The sequence below is a fragment of the Eschrichtius robustus genome, chromosome 7 (assembly GCF_028021215.1).
Source record: "Eschrichtius robustus isolate mEscRob2 chromosome 7, mEscRob2.pri, whole genome shotgun sequence".
Classification (NCBI taxonomy): domain Eukaryota; kingdom Metazoa; phylum Chordata; class Mammalia; order Artiodactyla; family Eschrichtiidae; genus Eschrichtius; species Eschrichtius robustus.
In genome coordinates, this window is record NC_090830.1 from 123,645,262 (window position 1) to 123,670,107 (window position 24,846).

General features: G+C 45.2%; 1 protein-coding gene across 1 annotated transcript in view; it reads right to left on the reverse strand.

The window, feature by feature from the left end:
• ABLIM1 (actin binding LIM protein 1) overlaps positions 1-21,861 on the reverse strand; it is a 183,862-nt gene extending 162,001 nt beyond the window's left edge. The window contains exon 1 of the mRNA XM_068548618.1: positions 21,752-21,861. Coding sequence (XP_068404719.1) covers positions 21,752-21,767 — 16 coding nt within the window. The 5' untranslated portion in view covers positions 21,768-21,861. The remainder of the gene's footprint in view (positions 1-21,751) is intronic.
• Positions 21,862-24,846: the final 2,985 nt, after the last annotated feature.

Sequence of the window (24,846 nt, forward strand, 5' to 3'; positions counted from 1 at the left end):
TGATCAAGGTCAACATCAACAGGTCGTGTTGATAGTATGTACCTTTGATATGATGTGATGAAAAATAGTACTTTGCCCCTGTGACCTTCCTTCCCCACAAACCTCATAATCCTAGTCTAATCATGAGAAAATCCCCAAAGTGCCAGACCAGTACTCTTCAAAATGTTCAAGATCATCAAAAACAAGGAGGTAAGCCATATTGTCACAGCCAAGAGGAGCCTAAAATGATATGATGACTAAATGTAGTGTGGTATCCTGGATGGGATCCCAGAACAGAAAAAAGACATCAGATAAAACCAAGAAAATACAAACAAAGTATAGACTTAAGTTAACAATGTGTCAGTTTTGGTTCATTAACTATAACAAAAGAATTATATTAATGTAAGAGGCTACTCATATGGAAAACTAGGTATAGGAAACTCTCTGTACTATCTTCTTGAATTTTCTTTAAATCTAAGACTGCTCTAAAAAATAAAGTCTATTAAAATAAAAACAAAATAACTTCCATTATCTTTCTCAGTCCCAATCCATCAAGTCTAAAGTTCTTGGTCTCATTCAGAGATCTTCAATAACATGACCCACAATAGCTATTTAGATATTTAAGAAGAAACTACATTGCTGAGTACTTCTCACTGTGCTGAGTGGTTTTGAACTCTGGCAGGCCAACCCCAAAGATAGACACTAAAATCCTCTGCTGTCCATTCATATAAATATACAAAGCTCCCTTTAGTGAGGTCTCCTGACCACTTCCTGGTCAGTCATCTGAAGCTTCTCTGAAGCTCTCACTGTAGCTTATATTAATAAAATATTTCATTCTCCTCCAAGTCCTAAAGCACTAAATACCTGTACTGTCACCCAGCACTTAATTTTCTCTTGTTTTGTGTTTATTTTGCTTTTGTTTCACAGCGCATCAATCCTGACCCTACAGAATTGCAAGCTCAATGGTCAATTCCTCCAGGTTTCTGGGATACTTTTGATTTCAAATAATCTGAGTTGTTCTCTCTGTACTTCTCAGTTCAATTTTTGGATCAGGGAAAATACAGTTACCAGCCAATACCACTATTGGAGCATCTCCCATATGAAGCTACAGATTCTTGAACTTATGACATCTCAGTATGTAACTCTGTAACACCATTCTATTATTGTAACAAGTACAATTTATTGAACACTTACTATGTTCTAGGCCCTGTGTTAACTGATTTACACTCGCAATCACAGATAATCATCACAACTGCCTTTCGGGGGTGCTGTTTTATTATTCCTGTTGTGCAGAGGAAGACACCAAGGCTAGGAGTCAAATACCTTGTTCAAGACTTATTTACGAAACAGAAACAGACTCACAGACTTAGAGAATGAACTTATGGTTATCAGGTGGGAAGGGTGGGGGGAAGGGATAGTTAGAGAGTTTGGGATTGACATGTACACACTGCTATATTTAAAATGGATAACCAACAAGGACCTACCATATAACACAGGGAACTCTGCTCAATATTATGTAACAAATGGGAAAAGAATTTGAAAAAGAACAGATACATGTATATATATAACTGAATCACTTTGCTGTACACCTGAAACTATCACAACATTGTTAATCAACTATACTCCAATATAAAATAAAAAGTTAAAAAAAAAAAGATTACACAACTAGGAAGTCGTCTGACTCCAAAGCCCACACTCAGAAGCACTGGGTAGGGGATTTCCACAGGAAAGTATTATGCAGCATAGAAGGAAACCAAGCCAGTGCAATGTACTAAATTCTGATTACACAGCTCAGAAGCAGTGAACACCCAGCTGCATCATAATCCCAAAGGTATCACCTGCTAGTAAATAAGCAGATGGGAAATAACACTTCAAATATAAAAGAAGTTATTCCAGGCTGCGGCAATATTTGGGGAAAGAACACCTACAGGGGAAGGGTAATAGAGCAAGGGAATACATCCAGCCTCCACCCTGAGCAGAGGCCTGGGTTGGAAAACTATCTGGTTAGAACTGGTCTGGATTTGCAATCACAAAATGATTTTCTGCTGGTAAGTTTGGTTTCTGTCTAAAGACAGGAATCCTATTATCCTGGGAGTCTACATTTCAGAGAGACTGCTTCACTACTGAGAAAGCTTTCTATGCTTCTACCCCATTAGTTCCCATTTAATTGTAAACACACATCACAGAGATGTGTTCTCCCGCACTTCCACCGCTTCTCTCCACCTCCTCCTCCCTTTCTTTATGCTCGAATGGTACTAGTATTGAGCCTAGGAATCGAGCAACTCAGGAGTTTAAATAAATGCACAGAGTGTGTAATTTGCAGTTTACCTAAAAGTCCATTTCCTGCTGTGGCAAGTGGTAGTTACGGGAAGCTACCCACTGTTAACCGTGTCAGTAGTTGTCCAAAATGACCCTTCCCTTGCATTGGCTTCCATGACCTAATTAATTTCCTTATACCATGTTAGTCTTGTGGTCAGGATTACCGCTTGGCACAAAGCACACGGCCGCCGTGGCACAAACACTCCCGGCGGGCAGTAGGACGGCTCTGTTCTAGCGTCCTGCCACTGGTGGCTTTCTGCTTGTAACAGATCCCAATACCTAATTTGCCTTTTCTGAGGCAACGCAGTCTGTCTCTGCTATTCCTTCAAACATAAAAGACGCCGTCACCAATGGGTCAGCTGGGATCCTGATTATAGCAACAGCCCAGGCTTTAATCCAGTTAAGCTGATTCCCCCAAGGCAAAGAGGTACTAGGATTATAATACTTCAGCCAGGAAATTTCCTCCGTGTAAATCATATGATGCTTTTGCCCTGCTGTGTGTGCTACACCTGCCTTCTGGGTATGAAGGTTAATCTTAGAAAGGGATTTACCATCAGTTCGGTGTCTTCTCCTCCTGCTTCTAAAAGAGTGTCTCCCTTGACACACCGTTTGGTTGAGATGACTCACTGAGACCACTCCTTTTTTGGCCTCCCCTAGCCCTTCTCTGACAGCACTTAGTCATTTAACTTTGGAGCACAGTCATTGGTAGAAAGCCACACCGCTCCTCCCGAACAGTAACTCGAAAGGACCCTGGAGGAGACCTGACTCCTAGTCCTGCCTCTCCTGACACGAGCCTCCATTTCCCCGAGACCATACAGAAGGGCTAAGAGGGACTTCCCTGGTGGCGTGGTGGTTAAGAATCCGCCTGCCAATGCAGGGGACACGGGTTCGATTCCTGGTCCAGGAAGATCCCACATGCCGCAGAGCAGCTAAGCCCGTGAGCCACAACTACTGAGCCTGTGAGCCACAACTACTGAGCCCGTGAGCCACAACTACTGAGCCCATGTGCCGCAACTACTGAAGCCCACGTGCCTAAAGCCTGTGCTCCACAACGAGAGAAGCCACCACAATGAGAAGCACGCACACCGCAACTAGAGAAAAGCCCGTGCACAGCAACGAAGACCAAACACAGCCAAAAATAAATAATAAATAAATAAATAAATTTATTAAAAAAAAAAAAGAAGGGCTAAGAATGCCTCACAGGTTGAAGTGGGGACAACACGAGGTCATCTCCTTGTGGGCGAGCGCCCACAGCACCGACCTGGCACACAGATGCCCGAGTCATGTGAATGTTGGGAGACTGTCACTAACCCTGATGAGCAGGAATTTCTAAAGTGTAACAAAAATACCTTCTGAAATGTGATACAGCCTTTGAAAGTCACCCAGGGATCTCAAATTGTCCCTACCCCAGCAATTCTACTTAGAAATGGATCAAGTCAAACACTTGGGCTGTGGCTTCAGCCTGAACCCTGCTGGCAGACCACCAAGAGAGAGGGTCACAGTCTAACAGCATTTAGGCCTAGGGTCCTGGGATGGGGTTTCACTTAGGCCTGGTGGCACCACCATTGCCTTCTCCCCGCTAATTCCAAATCCAGACACATGAGGGGAGTTTAAAAAAAAACAAAAAACCAAGATGTTAATTGTAGTGTCCCTGTGAGGTACACACTGAAGTCTGATAACAGCACAGGAAGCTTCCCAGCTGTCTTTGCCTTTTTTTTTTTTTTTCCCTCTGCTTCTACTTACTGCCCAGGACACACTGGGAATTACTAACTAGTTAAAAATAGCATTTAAGACAAACTAATGACAATTGTTAATATGCGTATGGTACTTCACAATTTACAAAAGGTGTTCAAATATAGTATCTCCCTTGATCCCATCAAACTCAGATTGACCTCACTGAGCATTAGCAATGTTAAGGACCTTCCCCCCAAGAGTGGTGAGCTGGTAGGGCTCCTGCCTGCTGCGGAGAGCTGGCCTTGCGCAGCTCTGCCCAACTGTGCGCTCAGCGACTTCACCTTAGGAGCCTGAAATCAGCCACGGGGCGGGTATTTACACCACGGAAATCGGCAAACTTTACAAATCAGGGCTTTGCCCTGTGCCGACTCCCAGAGACGGTTGTGACACATTTACTAGCACACCACGGTGCCCGAGGTCACCTGTTGGTAAACAGCAACATGAGGCTTTTAATTCAGGTGGTAGTAAATTTCAGAAACAAGACTTTGAACCCTTTCTGAAGTGGCCCTCCCACTCGCACTCTGTGAATAAACACGCACGGTCACCTTCCCCTGGGTCTCTCCAGCGTCCGCAGGCCTATGGGGAAGATGAAAGCAAAGGACTTGAGTTCACAGTATCCAACGTGCAGAATCAGACATGATCTTACAAACGCTGGAACTACACTTTAGGTATTTAGGTTCCTTTCAGAACTTCAGTTCTGGCTTGTTCAAGCTTTCTGTATGACATAACTCTGCCCCGTGTTACCTTTGCAAGAAAAGGCAAGCACACACAATCTATACTTGTCACCTTGCCAGGTATTTTCCTACTCATCCGGGTGACAGAGAGCCTGACCAGGGGTGGTTTGATCATTCTCTCATTTAACTTCAGGGATTCATCTGCTGGAGTGGGAGAAAAGAGATTATTTCCTAAAGTTTAGCAAAGTTCAGACTCAGTGAAGTCTATCACTGGAAAAGAAAAAAAATGTTTGAAGTTCAACATGCGACCGGTGGGGGAAGAGGACAGAGACATTACATAAATGTCTCCATTAAAACTCCTAAATGCAACCTTCCAACGCTTGGGAAATAACTTCTTATCAACAAGAGTCAACAAATACTGACCACATAAGAGCCTCTGTGTGTCCTGTGTTGTTCCAGGCCCTATGGGGAACTCCGGAGACACGCCTCCCGTGCCCTCCCCAGTTCTGTGCACAGCACACAGGAGGCCCTCCCTGGGGAGCTGGTCAGTGCTGAGAGAAAACCACTTGGGAGCTGTCCTGGAAGGTTTAAGACTGTAGGAGAGGCACAGACGATATGCTAGGACTTCTGCAGGGAGAAGCATGCAGTAGGTTGGGACGGATAGCTGGAGAAAGTTCCAGGGAGGAAGGAGTGGGATTTGAGACTGTGGTATGGGCAGAATGTAAATGGTGACAAGGGGAGGATGGTTCAGGGAGCAGGGACAGCGTGAGCCAGGGCCTGGAGGTGGGAGAGCTACGGTTAGTCGGGCAGCCCTCTGACCCAGAGGCTTCGTGGGCAAGAGCAACGGAAGGCGAAAGCGGCAGCGTTTCTCCCGTGACGTTTGTGTAAGTCCCAGATCCTGCCCTCAAAGAGTTTACACTTTTATGGGGTAGGTTAGATGGAAGGAGGTGGAGGAAAGGATAAACAGACAGATAAGGAGATAGAGAGAGACGGAGAGAGAGAGAGAGAGAAAGAGAGAGAAGGAATATGAATGGGAATAAAAGGTAGAGAGTAGGGCTTCCCTGGTGGCGCAGTGGTTAAGAATCCGCCTGCCAAAGCAGGGGACTCGGGTTCAAGTCCTGGGCCAGGAAGATCCCACATGCCGCAGAGCAACTAAGCCTGAGCGCCACAACTACTGAGCCTGTGCTCTAAAGCCCAAGAGCCACAACTACTGAAGCTCACGCGCCTAGAGCCCGTGCTCCACAACAAGAGAAGCCACCGCAATGAAAAGCCCGCGCACTGCAACGAAGAGTAGCCTCCACTCGCTGCAACTAGAGAAAGCCCGTGTGCAGCAACGAAGACCCAACAGAGCCAAAATAAATTAAATAAATAAATAAATTTATTAAAAAAAAAAAAAAAAGGTAGAGAGTAAATCGTGTGCTGAAATAAAAAGTGTAAAATGAGGAGAGAGAAACCAAAAACATTTTCAAGAAGGAAGCATCCTTCCAGCTGGGCCTTTAAGGCAGGGTAGGAGGGCAGGATTTAAATGAGGAGGAAGAAGAGGAAGGCATCTTAGATGATGGAGGGGTGGGATGGGGTATGTCTGGGGACCGTCAGGACACCTGGTTTGGCTGAAGCACACAGTGCACAAAGGGCAACATGGAATAGAAGACAGTGAACAAAGTCTGACCTGCGCATCCTTGAAGGACAAGCTAAGGAACAGACTCTAAAGGTTCCTTATCTCCCCCAGGTGGAGGTCTTGAGATGAGTGGTATAATCAGAGTATAGTTGGCCTATTTCTTTTTTTTTTTTTATAAATTTATTTATTTTTATTTATTTTTGGCCGCGTTGGGTCTTCGTTGCTGCGTGCGGGCTTTCTCTAGCTGTGGCGAGCAGGGGCTACTCTTCGTTGTGGTGCGCGGGCTTCCCATTGCACTGGCTTCTCTTTGTTGCGGAGCACGGGCTCTAGGCACATGGGCTTCAGTAGTTGCAGCACGTGGGCTTCAGTAGTTGTGGCTCACAGGCTCTAGAGTGCAGGCTCAGTAGTTGTGGCACACGGGCTTAGTTGCTCCACAGCATGTGGGATCTTCCCGGACCAGGGCTCGAACCCATGTTCCCTGCATTGGCAGGCAGATTCTTAACCACTGTGCCACCAGGGAAGTCTCAGTTGGCCTATTTCTCAGGAGCTGAGTTAGGACTATTTTTCAGCTCACAGTGCAGGCAAATTGGGAGCCATGCACGATGACATGATGGCTTTCAGCGAGGGGTCCCCTCCAGTGGTGAGATGGGCACAGTCCTGACTCTGGTCAGACAGACCTGGTGCAAATCTGGGCTCCACTCCTCTTAGCTCTGTGATCATGAAACAAGTTACTTTTCTTCCCTAAGCCTCAATTTCCTCTTCTGTAAAATGGGGATAAAACCTATTCTGACACTTACAAGGATAAACGTATGTAACGTGCTCAGCACTTTTCCTGACAGATAATGAGTGTTCACCAAATGGAAGCCATGATGGTTCCCGTGGTGTTTCAGTGTGGGGATACGGTGAACTGTAGTTTAAGGTCCTTGATAAATGACCATGTGCTCCGCCTGAAACACAAATACATTGAATTTCCAGCTCTGCTGTCTTCTGTGACTTTTAGCAATGGACACCTGCTCTTCTGCTGGGTAACACCCAGTGAATGTTCAGTGCACCCAATGAATCTTACAGTTTTCGGTGTCATCATTTCAGTTTAACCCATAAGACGCTAAAGAGCAGATTTTGTTTTATCAGCATATAGTTCACACATCCTAAAACTTACCCATTTAAAGTATACAATTCAATGTTTGTAGGTATATTCACAGAATTGTGTGACCATCACCACAAGTAGTAATTCTGGTATTTTTTACATTTTTATCACCCCCAAGAGAGACCCCATACCCATTAGCAGTCACGCCCCCATCCCTCCCCTGCTCAGCCCTGGGCAACCACTAATCTATTTTCTGTCTCTATCGATTTTAAGTAGCAGGTTTGACTAGTGTCCCTTAGTCTCAGCTTCTCAACATCCGCAGAGCAATCAGAAGGAACAACTGTATACACACACACGGGGATTTCCCTCTACACATCTCACACCTTACTAATGCATGGAATCCTCCCCACTAAGGTATATGTTTGTATTTCACCAACACATCCTAAACTGAAAGATGTCCTCATTATCACTTCATTTCTGTAGCCCTCGTGAAAAAGAGCCCATCAGAAGAAAAAAAAAACTGGATGAGACACCATCAGACCCAGTTCACGTCTCATGTGGGAGGTTTCACAAACACGACTTGCCCAGAGGTATGTTAACACTGGAGATTTGCCAGAAAATTAGAAACAAGAGGATATGCCTCTGAGTAGTTGGTCCCTCAAAAAGTAGGGTGCTAGGAGGGGTTTAGGGGACAGTTGGGAAGAATGCACACTTCAAACAGTGTGGGCTTTTGACTCATGTTCAATCTCTTTACTACAGAGCAAACAGAATGATCTTTTAAGGGCATTATTTGAGCAGATCATACCACCAACTAAGGCCTCTAAGTAGCTTCTGCCGCATTATCCAAGGCGCCCTATGGTAGCCCATGGAGCCCACCCACCTCCCTGGTCTGTTCTCATTTCCTCTCCACATCACTCCCAAGCTCCAGTTCCTGATGCTTCAAGATCTCCACATGCCCCTTCCCTTCCAGAAGGCTCATCCCCCTGGTATCTGCAAGGCTGGCTCCTCCTCTTCTGGTCTCACCCTAAAGCAGCTCTCACATCAACCGTCTGAGAGCTCTCCCGGGACCACCCAAGTCAACTCGGTTTCCCTGATTCCCTGCTACCCCCATCTCTGTTTACTTGCTTTACACTTACCACCATCTAAATATTCTGTTTCCTTCTTTTCTGTCTTCTTTACTACAAGGTTACTGCCACTGTATTCCCAGGGTCTAGCACAGTTCCTGGCACAAGGTCTATGCTCTGTAGATGTATGTTCAGTGTGTTAATTCACTTAACACTAGCCTGATTTCCTGTCTCTTTTCCATAGTAACAGCCTTTGGGTGAAATTGAAAGTTGATTAAATGCCTTGGGGTCACCAATCGGATGTATCAATTAGGTAATTTTGATGATGTCAATAAACTCAACTAATGACATAATGACTAAGACTTGCTTAAATTTCTTTTTTTTTTAAATGAGATTTTTTTAAAATTAATTAATTAATTAATTTATGGCTATGTTGGGTCTTCGTTTCTGTGCGAGGGCTTTCTCTAGTTGCGGCAAGTGGGGGCCACTCTTCATCGCGGTGCGCGGGCCTCTCACTATCGCAGCCTCTCTTGTTGTGGAGCACAGGCTCCAGACGCGCAGGCTCAGCAATTGTGGCTCACAGGCCTAGTCACTCCGTGGCATGTGGGATCCTCCCAGACCAGGGCTCGAATCCGTATCCCCTGCATCGGCAGGCAGATTCTCAACCACTGCGCCACCGGGGAAGCCCTGCTTAAATTTCTGACTCAGAAAAAAAACAAAAGCTGAAGGAATGAGCTTACTGGAGGACCAGTTTCAAATCAACTCTGGCTAAGCTTCTCTCTGAATGAGAACCACACAAAGGAGCACCACTTCCAGCTGAACTGACCCGGGGCCAGGAGCAGAGGTGGCACCAGAGCCTTGGAAAATCGAAACGCAGTGTTCCCAGAGCAGGACATGACACAATGATGGGAAGAAGCCAGCAGGGGCTGCTGCAGAGTGGGCGGACAGTTTCCTCGGCAAGAATCCTGGGCACACCTGGCTTCCGGCCTCCAACATTTTAAAACAACCATTCTTATAAGGTCCACATGTTCCTGCACCAAATCATTATCAGCCATCTCGTTTCATTCCACAGCAGAAAGGTGAACTAGTATCACCAGCTTGCTTGCCCAGGGGACGCGGGCTTCAAGAACCCAGCCAGTAGAGCTCCTTGGTGACGTTCTATCACAGGACAGTAGGAATGACTGGCCACAGGAAGCCACTCGTGTGGTCCCGTAGAAGGGTGGCATGACAGAAGTTTACAAGGTCTTGCTCTGCTTGAGGTGAACTGGGAAGAGACTGGCCAGCAGAAACGGGTGGCTCCTTAGCTCACCTGTCTAGCTCTGTTTACTTGCTCGGGTGCTGAAACTAATCTGATCACTGAACTCCATCCCAATGAAAACGTTGTCCCACCAATTTTACTCAGTCCAGAGGTACAGTGATAACAATAGCTGCAAAAGCAAACAAATACTGAGCTCTTGCTAGGTTATTTTAAATGCCTTATAGGTATTGATTCAACCCTCACAACAGTCCTGTGAAGTTGGTACAACTGATGTCCTTATTTTCTGATGAGGAAACCGAGGCACAGGTGGGGTTAAGTGACTTGCCTGAGGTCACACAATTAGTAACGGTGGAGCTGGGATTTTAACCCAGGCAGTCTGGCTGCAGAACTCCCGCTCATAAATGCTATGTTTCCAGGCAAACCTATAACATCCCGAAGGCTTCGGGGATAATCATACAAAGTTACCAAGGTAAATGGAACAATTGTACCACAAGGGACAAATGAGAAAGAGATGAACACATACAGGGAAGGGTTTCACAAGTTCAGGCTCTGAACCTGTCTCTCCTGAAAAATCCCAGCCGAAGGCAGTTTGACTGCCTCTCCAGCCAGCTACAAATTTAATTATTCTCATCGCCTACATTTTCGTTTTATTTTCTCTGCAAGGGATCTTGGGTCATTCCCTTTGGCTCTGGGTTGTGCACCTACCCTGCTACTTAAATAAACTTTACAGATCAACGGACCTTCGAGCAACGTTTTTGAGCTTTTTATACAAGTTATGTCATTGAAATGAATCCTGACAATAAAGATACGAAGAGGGTAGTATGGGTTTTCTCCCATATGTTTTAATTTTTATCAAAGTTTAAGAAACTAAAAAGGCTTATATGCATAAAAAACACATATACTTATAATGCACGATGGCAACTGCCTGCCTCACCTCTCCTCCTGCCTCTCCACCCTCACTCCTCTGTGCTCACCACAAGCAGATGCGTTCAACTTTCGGTGTTTTTCCTGGTCTTCATCGCTCTGTTTCTTAGTCTTAAGAAATTCTTACTGCTATTCTTATTGCTACATTCTCCTACCAACTCAGTCACTACTTATTAATATCTTGTTCTTACTAATATGGCTAAACCACATTTTCAGTTAACTGTGGTCAGTGCTTACACTTTGAGAATGTAATTATCGTTCGACTAGAACCTGCAGTGCAATCTGTGAATAGAGCCCCTTTCTTGTACAACTTTTTTTTTTCTCCTAATGATGATGTCATCATTTCCTTTTCTCCCACTAGCCTGGTTTCTGATGAACAATCCATCATTTTTTTTTTTTAACAGTTTTTGTTGTAGATCTAACCAATAATTCTTTCCAGTGCTCAAACTTATCAGATAACTTATCAAACCTCCGCACCCGGAGAGAAAGGTGGGTGTTCTCAGTGCTATTTTCACTGAAGAAAAAAATCAGATCTCACACAGGTGAGGAGCTTGGCTCTACGTCCTCTAGAGACATGATTCATCTGATACCAACCCCAGCATTCACTCCCTGGCAGCACTGCCTCTGGGGAAAGAAGATGTCCAGGCTGTGGCTGCGCAACTCCAGGGGGGGCCGCTCCCCCGCACGAGGATGAGAACGGGGCCCTGGAGGGAGGTGACACACAGATCCTGTAAAAACAGGGAGCCTCCCCACCTCATCTTCAAATACTGCTCCTGAGGGTCTTGCGCTGCACTGGTTTCCCCACCCCTGGTAGTATCGTATGGGACACTCTCTGTCCTTGTAGGTTGCTGCTCTCTGTCTGGCCTTGTTTGTTTGATTCATGTTTAGCACCTGGCTTCTCTGCCTACCTATTATGCAACCACCACCATATCAGTGCCACGTCACCATGGTCCCTGGGCTTTCATGTTAAGCACGGCCTTTCCCTAGGGCTCTCTCCATCACTGCCGCACCTTCCAACGGCAAGAAGCCACTCTGGTGCTCTTGTTTCATAGTCCAAGCTCTTTTTGAGTCCTGTTGCATCTTGCAGGGGTGCCTCCAACTCAAGGTAGGAGTGATGGCAGACACACCCAGAACCCAAAGAAAGGTTATGCTTTTCCTGCTGCACGGGAGGCTTGCTATGACAACTCACCTCTCAGACATTCCAAGGGAGGGGTGACCTCTCTCCAAAGCCCCTGCGTTATAATATTTCTTGAAATACTCTGATATGTCAAAACTGAAGGCTATATAGCACATGGTGCCCAACCAATGGAGGTGAAGAGTTGTTGCATTGATGATGGGTGACGTGGTACCTGACACACTGCCCAAGCCCTGAACTTGTTCTACTCTCCCTGGTTGTGATGCAAAAACAAGGGGACCAGGCGAGCAGAGAGGTGATGTGGAATCATAGGGGGAAATTCTTCTAAATGAAAAAGTCGTTCCAGAAACATCAGGCTTAGATGCTAATGAGGCCTGAATGGGGGTCCCCTTTGGACTTTCTGCTGAAGTTCAACCACGTAGCATTTTACTCTGAATTTAACAGCTGGGTCAGTCCTTAATTGACCCAAAAGATGACAAGCACCCCAAAAGAGGACACCAAATTCTGGCCAACTTCTGTTTAGGATAAAATGATCACTAAAAGACTCCGAAATTATTCTGTCAAAACTTTTCCAGTTGCAAGTGAAGAAATCCAACTTAACCAAAATGACCAAAATGTACATATTAAGCACTATTGTAAGTGTACAGGATAGAAACATGGTTGCCCAAGAAAGTACCTTGTTCTGTTTCCATCCAATAAAACTTTAGTTAGTGTAGATGTTCTAAACCAATGGTTTTCAAACTTCAGGTCTTGACCCAGTGAAACAGGATATCGGTTCAATGGATCATGACCAGCTTAGTTAAAAAAAATAGGAGAGGCTAGAAAAGAGCAGAGAGTAAAGGTTAAGTATTGCTTCATGTGACTTTTTCTGTAGCCATTTATATGCATAAGTGCACAAGTCTTGAGTCTTGATGTGTCAAAATGGATTTCTTACTGTGGGTAGGTTTGGTGAGCGCCGTGTTAAGCCCCAGACCGCAATCGGAAGGCCCTTTGGCTGAGTCCTGCCCACAGACATGTTTTGTTTGGCCTACACAAAGATTTTTTTGAAGAGAAAGTTGAATCATTTGCCAACATTTAAGCATCTGGAGATTTTACATAAAAACCCCTATTTCTAGTCACTCTTGGAAATTGGAAGGCCTGGCCACATGGCTTACATGCCTCCATTCCTAGTTTCGTGGGAACCAGGATAGAGCAACAGAGTGGCTTTTCGCTGTAGAGGGGTCCCTGCTGTCCAGTCTGTCCTAATCTCCATTCATTTAGGTCACCTGCCTGATTCTTGGAGGCATCTGTATGTACAGCCTTTGGTTCTAACCAACCTCAACTCAACCTGACCTGCAAAGCCCTCCATTTACCCTTCCTCACGTTCACTGCAGTCACGTGACCAATAGTAGTTCCTGCCAAACTCAGCTGGCTGCGTTTCCTTCATTGCTTCTGTTTTGCCAACTGGAAACCTTTCTCTCATTTCCCCTTTATCCACTTGTTGCACTCCTGTTCGACCTTCAAAGCCTCACTTGCCATGACCTCCCAGGAGAATTAATCACTCCCTGCACTGCAGCCCCATATTACTTTGCGTTCTCTGCTGCATACATTTCACATTATATCATAATCATTTCTGTGTTTATGTTCCTTGCTAGAATGTGAGTGCTTTCAGGTCAAGAACCACATTTTATTTGTTTCTATACCGAGACTGCTCGTCTCTTATTAGGTTCTGAATACACATTTAAACAAGGATAACCACCTCCCACACCCATACGCATCCTTCATCCACTTGTTAGTTCGTTCAACGTTCACTGAGCACTTACTATGGAGCAGACACTGTATACTGAGTACGAATTGAATTAAACACCATCCCTAACAGGAAGAAATTAACAGAACCCTCCAAGGTCAATCTTAAATGCCTCCTTTTCTGAAAAGCCTTTTCTGATTCATTTGAAACACTAACTCTTCCTTCCTTTGAACCCCAAGAGAATACCATTTATATCCCCTCTGATCACCTTGTGTTGCCTCTCTTTTCAATCAGCACCCCTCCCCACAATGGCTAATTCATTAACCTACTGAAGGTAGGACCTTTTCAGTGTATCAGGTTACCCCCGAAATGTGGAGAGTAGACTTCAATAAATCTGTGATGCGCTCAAGAATCCCGTTGCTATGGTTCATTGCTTCAGGCTGGGCTCTTCACACATGGCAGGACAGGCAGTGTCTTCCAGTTGAGCAGGAACAGCACCACTGAACCCAGTCCAGAAGATACCATTCCCACTGTCGGCCTTAAAACTCTTCCTCGACGGCTGTCCAGACAGGGCTCCCACGAGTGGCACATAGCAATCCAGCAGACACTCATCTAGCTCCACGTGTCACTTAGGGGACCCTCCATGGACCTGGGAACCCACAGCTCCTGCCATTTTTCTGAGGGGTACTCAGCCCTCTCTCTCATTTCCCATCAGATACTCCACGGTGAAATAACCGTGCTACCTTTTTCTACCATTCTCTGTTTGTCTTAATTTTTCTTAAGTTTCTCCCTGCACAATGTTTCAATTAGAATTGTGAATACAGACTGTTGAACAATCAATTTTGTTGAATGACAAGACAGAATCCAGACATCTAGAATACAGACCGATATAGTGGAGGTGGGTGAAATGCTCCAGGTTTTAATACTATGTTTTAGCTCCTCAAAGACTATCCTGGCTCCTTTGAAACTATCTTCTACAAAGGATTCCAAAAAGGTGTATGAACCCCAGTAAAAATGTTCACCTAACCCTTCGAGAATTAGGAATGATGGTTACAGAATGGCACTCCTGTGCCTTGACTCCCTGCCTTCCCCAAGTCAACCTGAACGCCAACTCACTCCCAGGGAAAGGCACCTTGTAACTTCCTCCCAGGCCCACTCTCTGCCCATCCAGTGTCATATACTGACAGCAGTCTCCTGGCCACTCAGATCTCCCAGAAGGTCTTTTTTTAAATGAACTATAGCTTCATTCTACGATGCAGGAGAGTCAGCGCGAGAACAATGCTCTTGGCCTTCTCTTTGCTGTCTGCATTGTAAGCAAGATCAATTAGCAAAAGAGAATGGAGAGGCTACTTATATAAAAGTTCTCACTTCTCTGCATGGAAGGCTGATCATTTTACCCACAGAAACCATGGATTACCTAGACAGTGTCAGAGTATGGTCCCCAGACCACAAGCGTCAACATCACCTGGGAATTGCTAGAAATGCAAAACCCCACGCCCTTCCTCAGACTTAACTGAATCAGAACTCTGGGAGCAGGGCCTAGACATCCCTGTTCTTACAAGCCCTCCAGGTGGTTCTGATGCCTGCCAACAGTTGAGAACCACTGCCCTCGATAGTCATTTCCCTGGAAGTCTTAAGAAAACCAGCATCTTCACAGTTAAGTCCAAGTATTCAAATAAGTCAGCCTATTGGATTGCAATGGGACACAGAAACTCAACGCTGGGGCCCCCCAGGGCACACTGGACCATAATAGCATTAATCATGTCAGTGTGAACACAAATGCAACGTTTCAGAGAAAAGAGGTCATGCATACAAATATTCACCCTCCCCACTGTTAACAAAATGTGCCCTTGAATACACAGCTCCTGCCAGTTTGGGATAAACATACCTCTCGGTATGAGTCACCATCAGACCAACACACAATGAAATAGGAAGCTGGGCTGGTTTCTACTGTGGTGTGCCCAGATCAGGCTCAACCACAATGGGAAGAAATCCTGCACCACTCACCCATCACTGAACCTTCTGAAAGGTCCTCTGACTCTCTAATGCTGGCCCAGGAAAATACTCAGCATTTCGGCTTTGGCACACGAGATGCAAGCACTATGAGGGCCCTCCTGCTTGCCTCCCAGGAGCTGTGAATATGATGATGACACAGAGGAGCCCCCGCCCCCCCTCACAGAGAATCGGTGCACAAGATTTTGCTCTTGGTAGGGTGAGTCTCACTGAGGATGTCTTTTCTGCAGGACTTTGGAAAGTCAAGTTCTTGTTCTTTAAAAAAGAGTTTCTCCTAAATGCCCATCGACAGATGAATGGATAAAGAAGACCACCCATCTCAGTGGCCCAACCAGCTGAGATGTTCTCAAGAGCGGGTAAATTTAAGTCAATGTGTTCCTTCTCTCAGATTTCTTTCCACATTCAGCCTTAAGTCTAATTGTGGAAACAAAGTCTTTTTTTGTTTTTCTCTCTGGATAAACATTCTTAGACATCAGTGAGTAAGTGGCAGAGGGCAGGGATTTGTTGTGATTTTTCTTTTTTAATATGAAGTTCTTTCCCTTAGCGTTAGAAATCCCATCACCCAGACAGCCCTTCGGTTGTGAAGAAAACCGGAGCAGAGCCATACTTCCTAGTGAGAGTAGTACTATTTCATTTATAAAACAGTAAGAGAAATTCACACTTGGTTTTTTTTTTCCTCTCGAGTGGAATATGATGACAAAACTGGATCTCCTCTCCCTCCAAAGATTCAAAGTTCACAACTGAGTTGTGTGCATAAGTCACAGATCAAGACAGTGTATTCTGAAGCTTATAGCATCATGGTGTCTCCTTAAATCAATAGCTTCCCTTTAGACCTTACTTAGGAAATATCCCTGTCATTGGTGTCCCTTGAAAAACTTGGGGCTTTTCAAGTTAAGGATAAATGAAGAACCTAGACAATTCCAGGCACAGGTAGGGGTGGGGTATGAAGCATCAACCTGGGAAGCAGGGTTGGAAAACTGAATCTAGGAGAAGCTATTTTACACCAACAGGGGGCCTGGAAGGCGACTTGGATGGATAATGAATTATTATACTGCAGAGAACGGTCTGTTCTCAGACTTCCCCAAGGATGGAACAGAAATGGGTTTTGATTACATTAGGCAGTGTGCACGCGCCTGAGTGGGTAGTGTCTTTGTGGGTGTGGGTTTTGGGAGGAGTGGGAAGGGGCGGAAGAACAGATACCATTAGAGGCAACAACACGTGGCAACCCTAAAGGTTGTTTGATAAGACAGTATATGAAGTCAACAACTCCTTAGGGAGAGACAGACACTCTTCCTTAAGCCATACAGGTGATGATTAAATTGTTGTATAATTACTCTGGTGTTTACTTAAGTGCTCATAGTAACTCTAGAAGAATATACAGAAGGGATGGGCCTTTGTAAAGCACTGTTAGGAAGCAGAACTTGAGTTAGGTCTTGGGCAGATACAGAAAAGGAGACTATATATATTTCTCACCAGGAACAGGAGGGGCAGAATGACCCAGGATGGAGAAGGAAGATACCTCCATGATTATTCAAATAGGAAAAGTGTGGGGGGAGGTACCGTAAGTACAATTAGCACAGATTCTGGAGCCAGATAGGCCTGGGTAGAAAATCAGCTCTTCTACTTTCTAGCTAAGTGATCTCTGGCCAGTTTCTAAACTCCTGTGAACCTCCTCTTCCTCATCTATTAAAGGGGAGGAGTACCACTGACCTTGATGGTTTCAAAGATTAGAAACAATGTACATAAAGCTTTCAACACAAAGCCTGCCAGTTAGTATATTTTCAATAACTGGCAGATTTAATAGTAACATTAAAAACAAAAACAGAACCTAGGGGCAGGACAGGAATGATGACGCAGACGTAGAGAATGGACTTGAGGACACGGGGAGGGGGAAGGGTAAGCTGCGACAAAGTGAGAGAGTGGCATGGACATATATACACAACCAAATGTAAAATAGGTAGCTAGTGGGAAGCAGCCACTTAGCACAGGGAGATCAGCTCGGTGCTTTGTGACCACATAGAGGGGTGGGATAGGGAGGGTGGGAGGGAGGTGCAAGAGGGAGGGGATATGGGGATGTATGTATACGTATAGCTGATTCACTTTGTTATAAAGCAGAAACTAACACACCATTGTAAAGCACTTATACTCCAATAAAGATGTAATTAAATAAAAGCACACATGCAAAAAACAAGATTGTTTTAGATAGGAGTGGGGAGGAGGTAATTTCAGTACTTGGAGAGAATCCTCAATGATTAGCAGGAAGGCTTGAACTTTACCTTGTCACTCATTTAGGTTTTTCAGCTGGAAATATGATGACATCAGCATCCTAAGAGGATTGCTTTGGTGCCAGTCTGTAAAACACATCTGAGACCCAGTACACCACTGTTCTCAGAAGTTGCTAAGAAACAAGATTGCTCCGTGTGTGTGTGTGTTTGTGTGTGTGTGTGTCTCATATACCTGAATGTCAGGTGGAGGGTGAACGTCTCTCCACCGAGGGTGAACTAGAATGAGTTTCACTGGGTCCTGCTCTACCTTAAAAGCAAGTTGGGTGACTTCCCTGGTGGCGCGGTGGTTAAGAATCTGCCTGCCAACATAGGGGACACGGGTTCGATCCCTGGTCGGGGAAGATCCCACATGCCATGGAGTAACTAAGCCAGTTCACCACAACTACTGAGCCCGCATGCCACAACTACTGAAGCCCATGTGCCTAGAGCCCGTGCTCCACAACAAGAGAAGCCACCACAATGAGAAGCCCGCGCACCGCAACGAAGAAAGAGTAGCCCCCACTCGCCGCAACTAGAGAAAACCCACGTGCAGCAACGAAGGCCCAACGCAGCCAAAATAAATAAATAAATAGATTTATTTAAAAAATAAATAAAAGCAAGTTGGGTCATCTAACAGTGACAGAAAACTTGAGAAACAAAATAAACAAAAAATGATGTGCTCAAATGTAGAACTCTGTTTTCCTTGATGTGACTCCCTCGCTGCTAAATTTTTATCCTCTTACATGATTTCCAAACCATAAGCCCCCCTTATTATTTAAATAAATGAGTGTTTACACAACGTAATCTCTAGTATTTGCTTATTCTTGTTTTCTCTAACAAAAAGGAATAATAAATCCCTTTTGTGTTCATTTTTAAAACTTGCACTAGAACACACATAAGCTAGACAATTACAGTTTTTAAATGAGTAGAGTGGGCTCTGGAATTGAGGTTGATGAAAGTGTATTCAGAAAGACAGATACTGACTGATAAACCCACAAAATCTCTCCTGCTTCTTTGTTACAGGACACAGCAAGGGTAAGACGCCGTTGAACGCATCAGAGAAATAACCATTTCATCAAGATTCCCAGATCAATAAGTCTCTGCAACTGGAAATGGGTGGGCACCTGGTTAGGAGAAGAGAAGAGAATGAGGGTCAAAGCATGTTGGCAAATGTCATTCCACACTGGTAGAGGTGTGATCTGCCAGCATGCTTTCTTTCCTGTCAGTGTCAATCCCAAGCCGAGAGATACATGGAAACTTTGCCTAGGAGAGAAAATGGTGGCACAAGTCAGTGTGAGCTAAACCATCTCTAAGTGGTGAGCAACAGGGAATCTATGTCACTCCTTCAGAGGGCTTCCCATGTTCCTCAGGATGGATGCTGCCGTGATCCAAGCTCGCTCAAGGCTGATTCGTGTCAGCTCCAGGAGAAAGGAAGAAGCTAGGCCTCTCTGGCAGCAAGAGGAAATGGAGAGGACTAGAAAGGTCTCAGAATCAAGAAGACACAGATTCTGGAACCAGCTCTGACAACAGGCCAACCTGTTTCAACTGTGAGAATCTACGATGGGCAGGCACCAAGCTATGAACTGGAAGATTAAAGATAGGGACACAGGGCTGCTTCTAAGAGGCTCGCTGTCTAGTGACGGAGCCAGTGGGTGTCCACACACTGTAGTAAATGCAGACACTGAGCCATGTTCCGCTTTGATGGAACACAGAGGATGAGCGCTTGGTCCAATTACCCGCTGTGTGATTTTGAGCAATTTACCTACCCTTTCTGAAGCCCAGTTTTCTCACTCTAGGATGAATGTCTGGACTATGTGCTTTCCTGTGCCCTTCTCTCTTTAAAAGCTATAATGAAATTCCTTTCTTTCCATGGAAGCGCTTGTGTACCCACCAAAAACCCTGCCTTCCCCTGCTGTTGGCTGAGGTCAATGCAGTCAGGAAGCTGGGAGACAGAAGTGGAGACTGACACAGACCTCAAAATAAAAAAGGAACAGCCTTTAATCAGTGGCTAAGGGCTAAGATAATACTAGTATGTGACCTCTCGGTGCCCTGTCCAAAGTGTTCCAGTCAGAAAGTGGCTACTGACTTGTAAAGCAAATGTGAACACAGGCAATCCGAGCTTTGGGAAGTCTGTAGTGACTTAAAAAGAGCTGCTATTCGGGGACCACTGATCTATAATACATTCACCACATACAAAATGTCTGGAGCTTCCTGGACCCCTGGGGGATGGAATCGGGAAGTGGCTTTTACCATCCCCTTTCCCATCACTCATAAATTACTCCTGTTGGGGAAACAAACTCAAATCCATTAGCAATAGAGCTCAGAGCCAGGTTGTTTCTCTCCTCTGTGGGAGAGGTAAAAATGAAGAGACCTGACCTTGATTAAATGTCAACATCTTTATCTGTTACTCTGAGGGTTCCTGGTATTACCCCAAAAAGAGAGGAAACATTATTAGAAGCACCTATATTCGCACCAAACCATTTCACTCAGTTACCCCTTAGTCCATGAAAAACCAAAGCTAAACAACGTGATTTATGAAAGATACACAGGAGCAGAATGGATAGAACAGAAGCTGTTTCTCTTTGTCCTAAGGTGTGGTCTTAACACACTTAGCTGTCATGATCCTATTTCTCCATCCATCCATTAGCATAATAAACCTGAACTGAGTTTCCAGCAATAGGGATCAATTTGAGTTCAGCACGTTCACCTAATATTTATTCCCTGTAGGGGCTTTACGAGAAAGTAGATAAAGATAAATCACTGAAATGTTCAAGACAGCCCCCAAAGAGCAGACATCTGTGTTTATGGAGAAAAGTACGTCCCCAGTCAGAAAATGTGGTAGAATAAATCCAAGCTTACCCAAAAAGCAAAATTAAGTGGTGGTTACTCACACTATCAAATCATGTTGTAAAGGTCCCGAAGACATATTAAGAGAAAAAATCAAGCCATAGAAAATGATCAAAGAATGATCCTTTTAAAATACTATCTACCTATCTATCTATCTATGTATCTATCTCTCATCTATCTATCTTATTCCTGTCTAGAAGGTCTAAAAGGATGCACAGTAACTATTAACAATTTTGCCTCAAGAGAGAAAGGGGAGTTGAGGTGTACAGGGTAGGGGCAAGGGGATTTCACCTTTCACTCTCTAGTCTCCTGTGACATTTCACTTTTCTTAACGTAAGACATATTTATATATTACTTGGATAATTAAAATCAAACACTGTTGTGCTCTTTTATATTTCCCAGATAAACGAATAATTTAAACTACAATTCAATTCTGAAAGATTTAACTTCCATTTCAGGACCACGCCCAGTGCATAAATACTGCACACCTGTGCAGAGCATGACAGCCCTCTCCCTTTTTACTTTCTTCTTAAGACATAATCTGCCACCTTTGACATGTTAAGCATCCTTTAAGGTGTTTGGAGGAGTGATTAGGGATGCCGCTGAAATGACAGGTTATTAAGAGTGGCACACCTGGAACCTTTAAGACAGCCCACTTCGAACTTCCAGCCATACAGCTAGGCTTGGGCAGATGCCAACACAGCACAGACGTGGTAGAAGGGTCCTTTCATTACACATCTTCATTAATTTATTGATTTGGGTGGGGGTAAGTGAGGAAGAATGGAGGCTAGGATGAGGGCAGGAAGGCAAGGCTCAAACACAACCGAAAATTCAAAATGCAATGTCAGGCAAAAGAGACGCACGCCCGGGAGCTCGGCTGTGCAAACACTCCAGAAATAGGATGTGCTTCTGACGACGCCGTGGCTAAATGAAAGGTTCTTGATGAAGTAAGTCTCCGTTCTGTGGAAACACGGACACCACAGTACAGATTCTCACACCAAGAACATGTCTGCCCGGCTTTCCATTGATCATCCCCCATTAGGTGGCCGAGCCCTGCAGCACCAGTCCAACTTCTGCAACCATGCACAGTGATCGATATTTATAATTACCTTTCTCCTTCACCATGGCAACCAGGGCCTTTGGCGAGCAGCACCGAAGGAAACAGGAACAAAGTCTAGGAGTGGGAGCGCCCCTAGGCAGACAGATCGGCTGCGGCAGAGGCAGCGAGGAAGAACCGGGGCATCCACTTGCCAAGTCCGGGGCTTCTTTCTAAAATCCCGCCCCCTGTCTGGAGGGCCGAGCTCCGGTGCCCGCCCCAGGGATCGCTGCCGAGTGGTGGCCGCGCCCTGCTGGTGGAGGGGGGAGGGCGGGACGCTGCCCTTCGGCCTCAGCCACTCACTACAGCTGCTGCTGTAACAAATGCAAAATTCCAGTGCCCTAATCTCTGGTCACTGACACCACGTAGCATTCCTCGTGCCGGGAAAACGGGCATCAAAATGCTCCGGAGCCCTGGCCCCCTCCCGGGGTCTGATAAATGATTGCCAGAAGAGGGGGGCCGAGGGGCAAGCCAGGGACTGTTCCAATAAGTAAAACTAGTCAATTGTTAGCTTATTAGTCTCCTATTACTGCTGCTGTCAATTCAGCTTCTTTCAGACCAACTGAATAAATAAAATTAGCCTTGGCGGCTCATGCAGCTCAATATCAAAAAAACATACAACCCAATCCAAAAATGGGCAGAAGACCTAGATGGACATTTCTCCAAAGAAGATATACAGATTACCAACAAACACATGAAAGGATGCTCAACATCACTAATCATCAGAGAAATGCAAATCAAAACTACAATGAGGTACCACCTCACACCAGTCAGAATGGCCATCATCAAAAAATCTACAAACAATAAATGCTGGAGAGGGTGTGGAGAAAAGGGAACCCTCTTGCACTGTTGGGGGGAATGTAAATTGATACAGCCACTATGGAGAACAGTATGGAGGTTCCTTAAAAAACTAAAAATAGAACTGCCATATGACCCAGCAATCCCACTACTGGTCATATACCCTGAGAAAACCATAATTCAAAAAGAGTCATGTACCACAATGTTCACTGCAGCTCTATTTACAATAGCCAGGACATGGAAGCAACCTAAGTGTCCATCGACAGATGAATGGATAAAGAAGATGTGGCATATACATACAATGGAATATTACTCAGCCATAAAAAGAAATGAAATTGAGTCATTTGTAGTGAGGTGGATGGACCTAGAGTCTGTCATACAGAGTGAAGTAAGTCAGAAAGAGAAAAACAAATACCGTATGCTAAAACATATATACGGAATCTAAAAAACACAAAAAGTGGTTCTGAAGAACCTAGGGGCAGGACAGGAATAAAGACACAGACACAGTAGAGAATGGACTTGAGGACACGGGGAGGGGGAAGGGTAAGCTGGGATGAAGTGAGAGAGTGGCATGGACATATATACACTACCAAATGTAAAACAGCTAGTGGGAAGCAGCTGCATGGCACAGGGAGATCAGCTCACTGCTTTGTGACCACCTAGAGGGGTGGGATAGGGAGGGTGGGAGGGAGATGCAAGAGGGAGGGGATACGGGGATATATGTATTCGTATAGCTGATTCACTTTGTTATACAGCAGAAACTAACACACCATTGTAAAGCAATTATACTCCAATAAAGATGTTAAAAAAAAAAAGTGAAAGGGTAACCTTTCTGTTTTTATAATAGAAACTGCAATTTAAATCTATGCAAGTAAATTTGTGTTAAATTCCTACCCCCCAAAATAAATAAATAAGTAAAATTAGCCTTGGTAGAAAAATAATGCTAGTGATGCCTTCAAGTTCATTTTTTTCAACTTTTAGGGTCCTGGAGGTTTAATTACAATGAAAAATGAATAATGACATTTGATTTGTGATTTGCCCTGCTGCTCCCTGACCCCTTACCTGAAATGGGAGAAGCAGGGGACCGGGCAGACAATGAGAGGGAGCCTGGGAAGAGGCTCTTTCAGGATTCAATTCCTCATCCAGGATCAAATTCAGGATCAAAGTAAAAATCTGAGTTATCCAGGTAGGATTCTGACTTCCCCCTTCTCCTTGCTTCTTTAGAGTTTTCTAGACAAGCCCCTATTGGGTTGTGTATATGTGAGGGAGGAACCCTCCCAGCCACAAAGTGAAGGGCAGTCACCCCCGCACCGCTCACCAGCCTAAGCCTGATCCGGCAGGGGCAGTGAAACCTGACAAGTGACAAGGCTTTTGATTTCTGACCCACAGGAGCACACGTTGGTCTCACGGGAGCAGGTGACTTCCGGGGGTGGAGGCTGGGCTCACTAAGCCGACGCCCACCCCATTCCAGCACCTGTCTCCGAAACCCAGATCATTTGCTTGCTCTCCCCACCATGTGGGAGAGATGTGATGAGCGAGAGACACAAAGGCAGATGCCGTGGCTCGGAGAGAGCAGCAGATGGGCAACCCGTCCTGCAGAACCAGAACGCACAGCCAGGATTCGACTGTTTTACTGGAAATATTGTACCGTGTTGGGCCTAAGAGAGCTGGGGTAACAGAAAGGAATGAAGTCAATCAACGTGCCTCATCTTTGCCTCCGAGGTTGTTTATAGCTGAAGTGACGTTGGGCGGGGCTGCTTTTCTGCCGGGTAACAGAGGCAGAGCTCAAGCAGCTGTGACATTCCTACATCGGTGATTCAGGGCTTTACTATTAATAGCCTGGGCATCTCTGCCTGTAAGAAAGGGCTAATAAGGCCCCTCCAACCCCTGGGTCGTCATTTCTATGACACAAACTTCTCCCACGGTCCTCCCTGCCCCCACCGCAGCCCCATAGGGTCATGTTTTTCCTAAGTCAGCAGCCAGCTGGAGTGTAAGCACTGAAGAGCCTTTAAGCGGCTTCTCTAACCTCCATTCATAAATACGAGCCAAGCATGAGAGCAGCACGACCTCAGGTCGAGAGGGATGGGCAGGGCTCGAGAGCAGGAGGGGACAAGCCCTTTCTATCCCCGAAAGTTCACAGCTAGCACTGCACAGTCTACTTCTCCCATCCCTAACACCCTCAGAGCCCGCGAGGAGATGCGGACAAGCAAAATTAAACTCAGAGAACTGGAATTAGTTTGGTGCTGTAAGCCTAGCAGGTGAATTTAGTTTATTATATTTTTGCTGCATAGACAGATTAGCACCTCACTG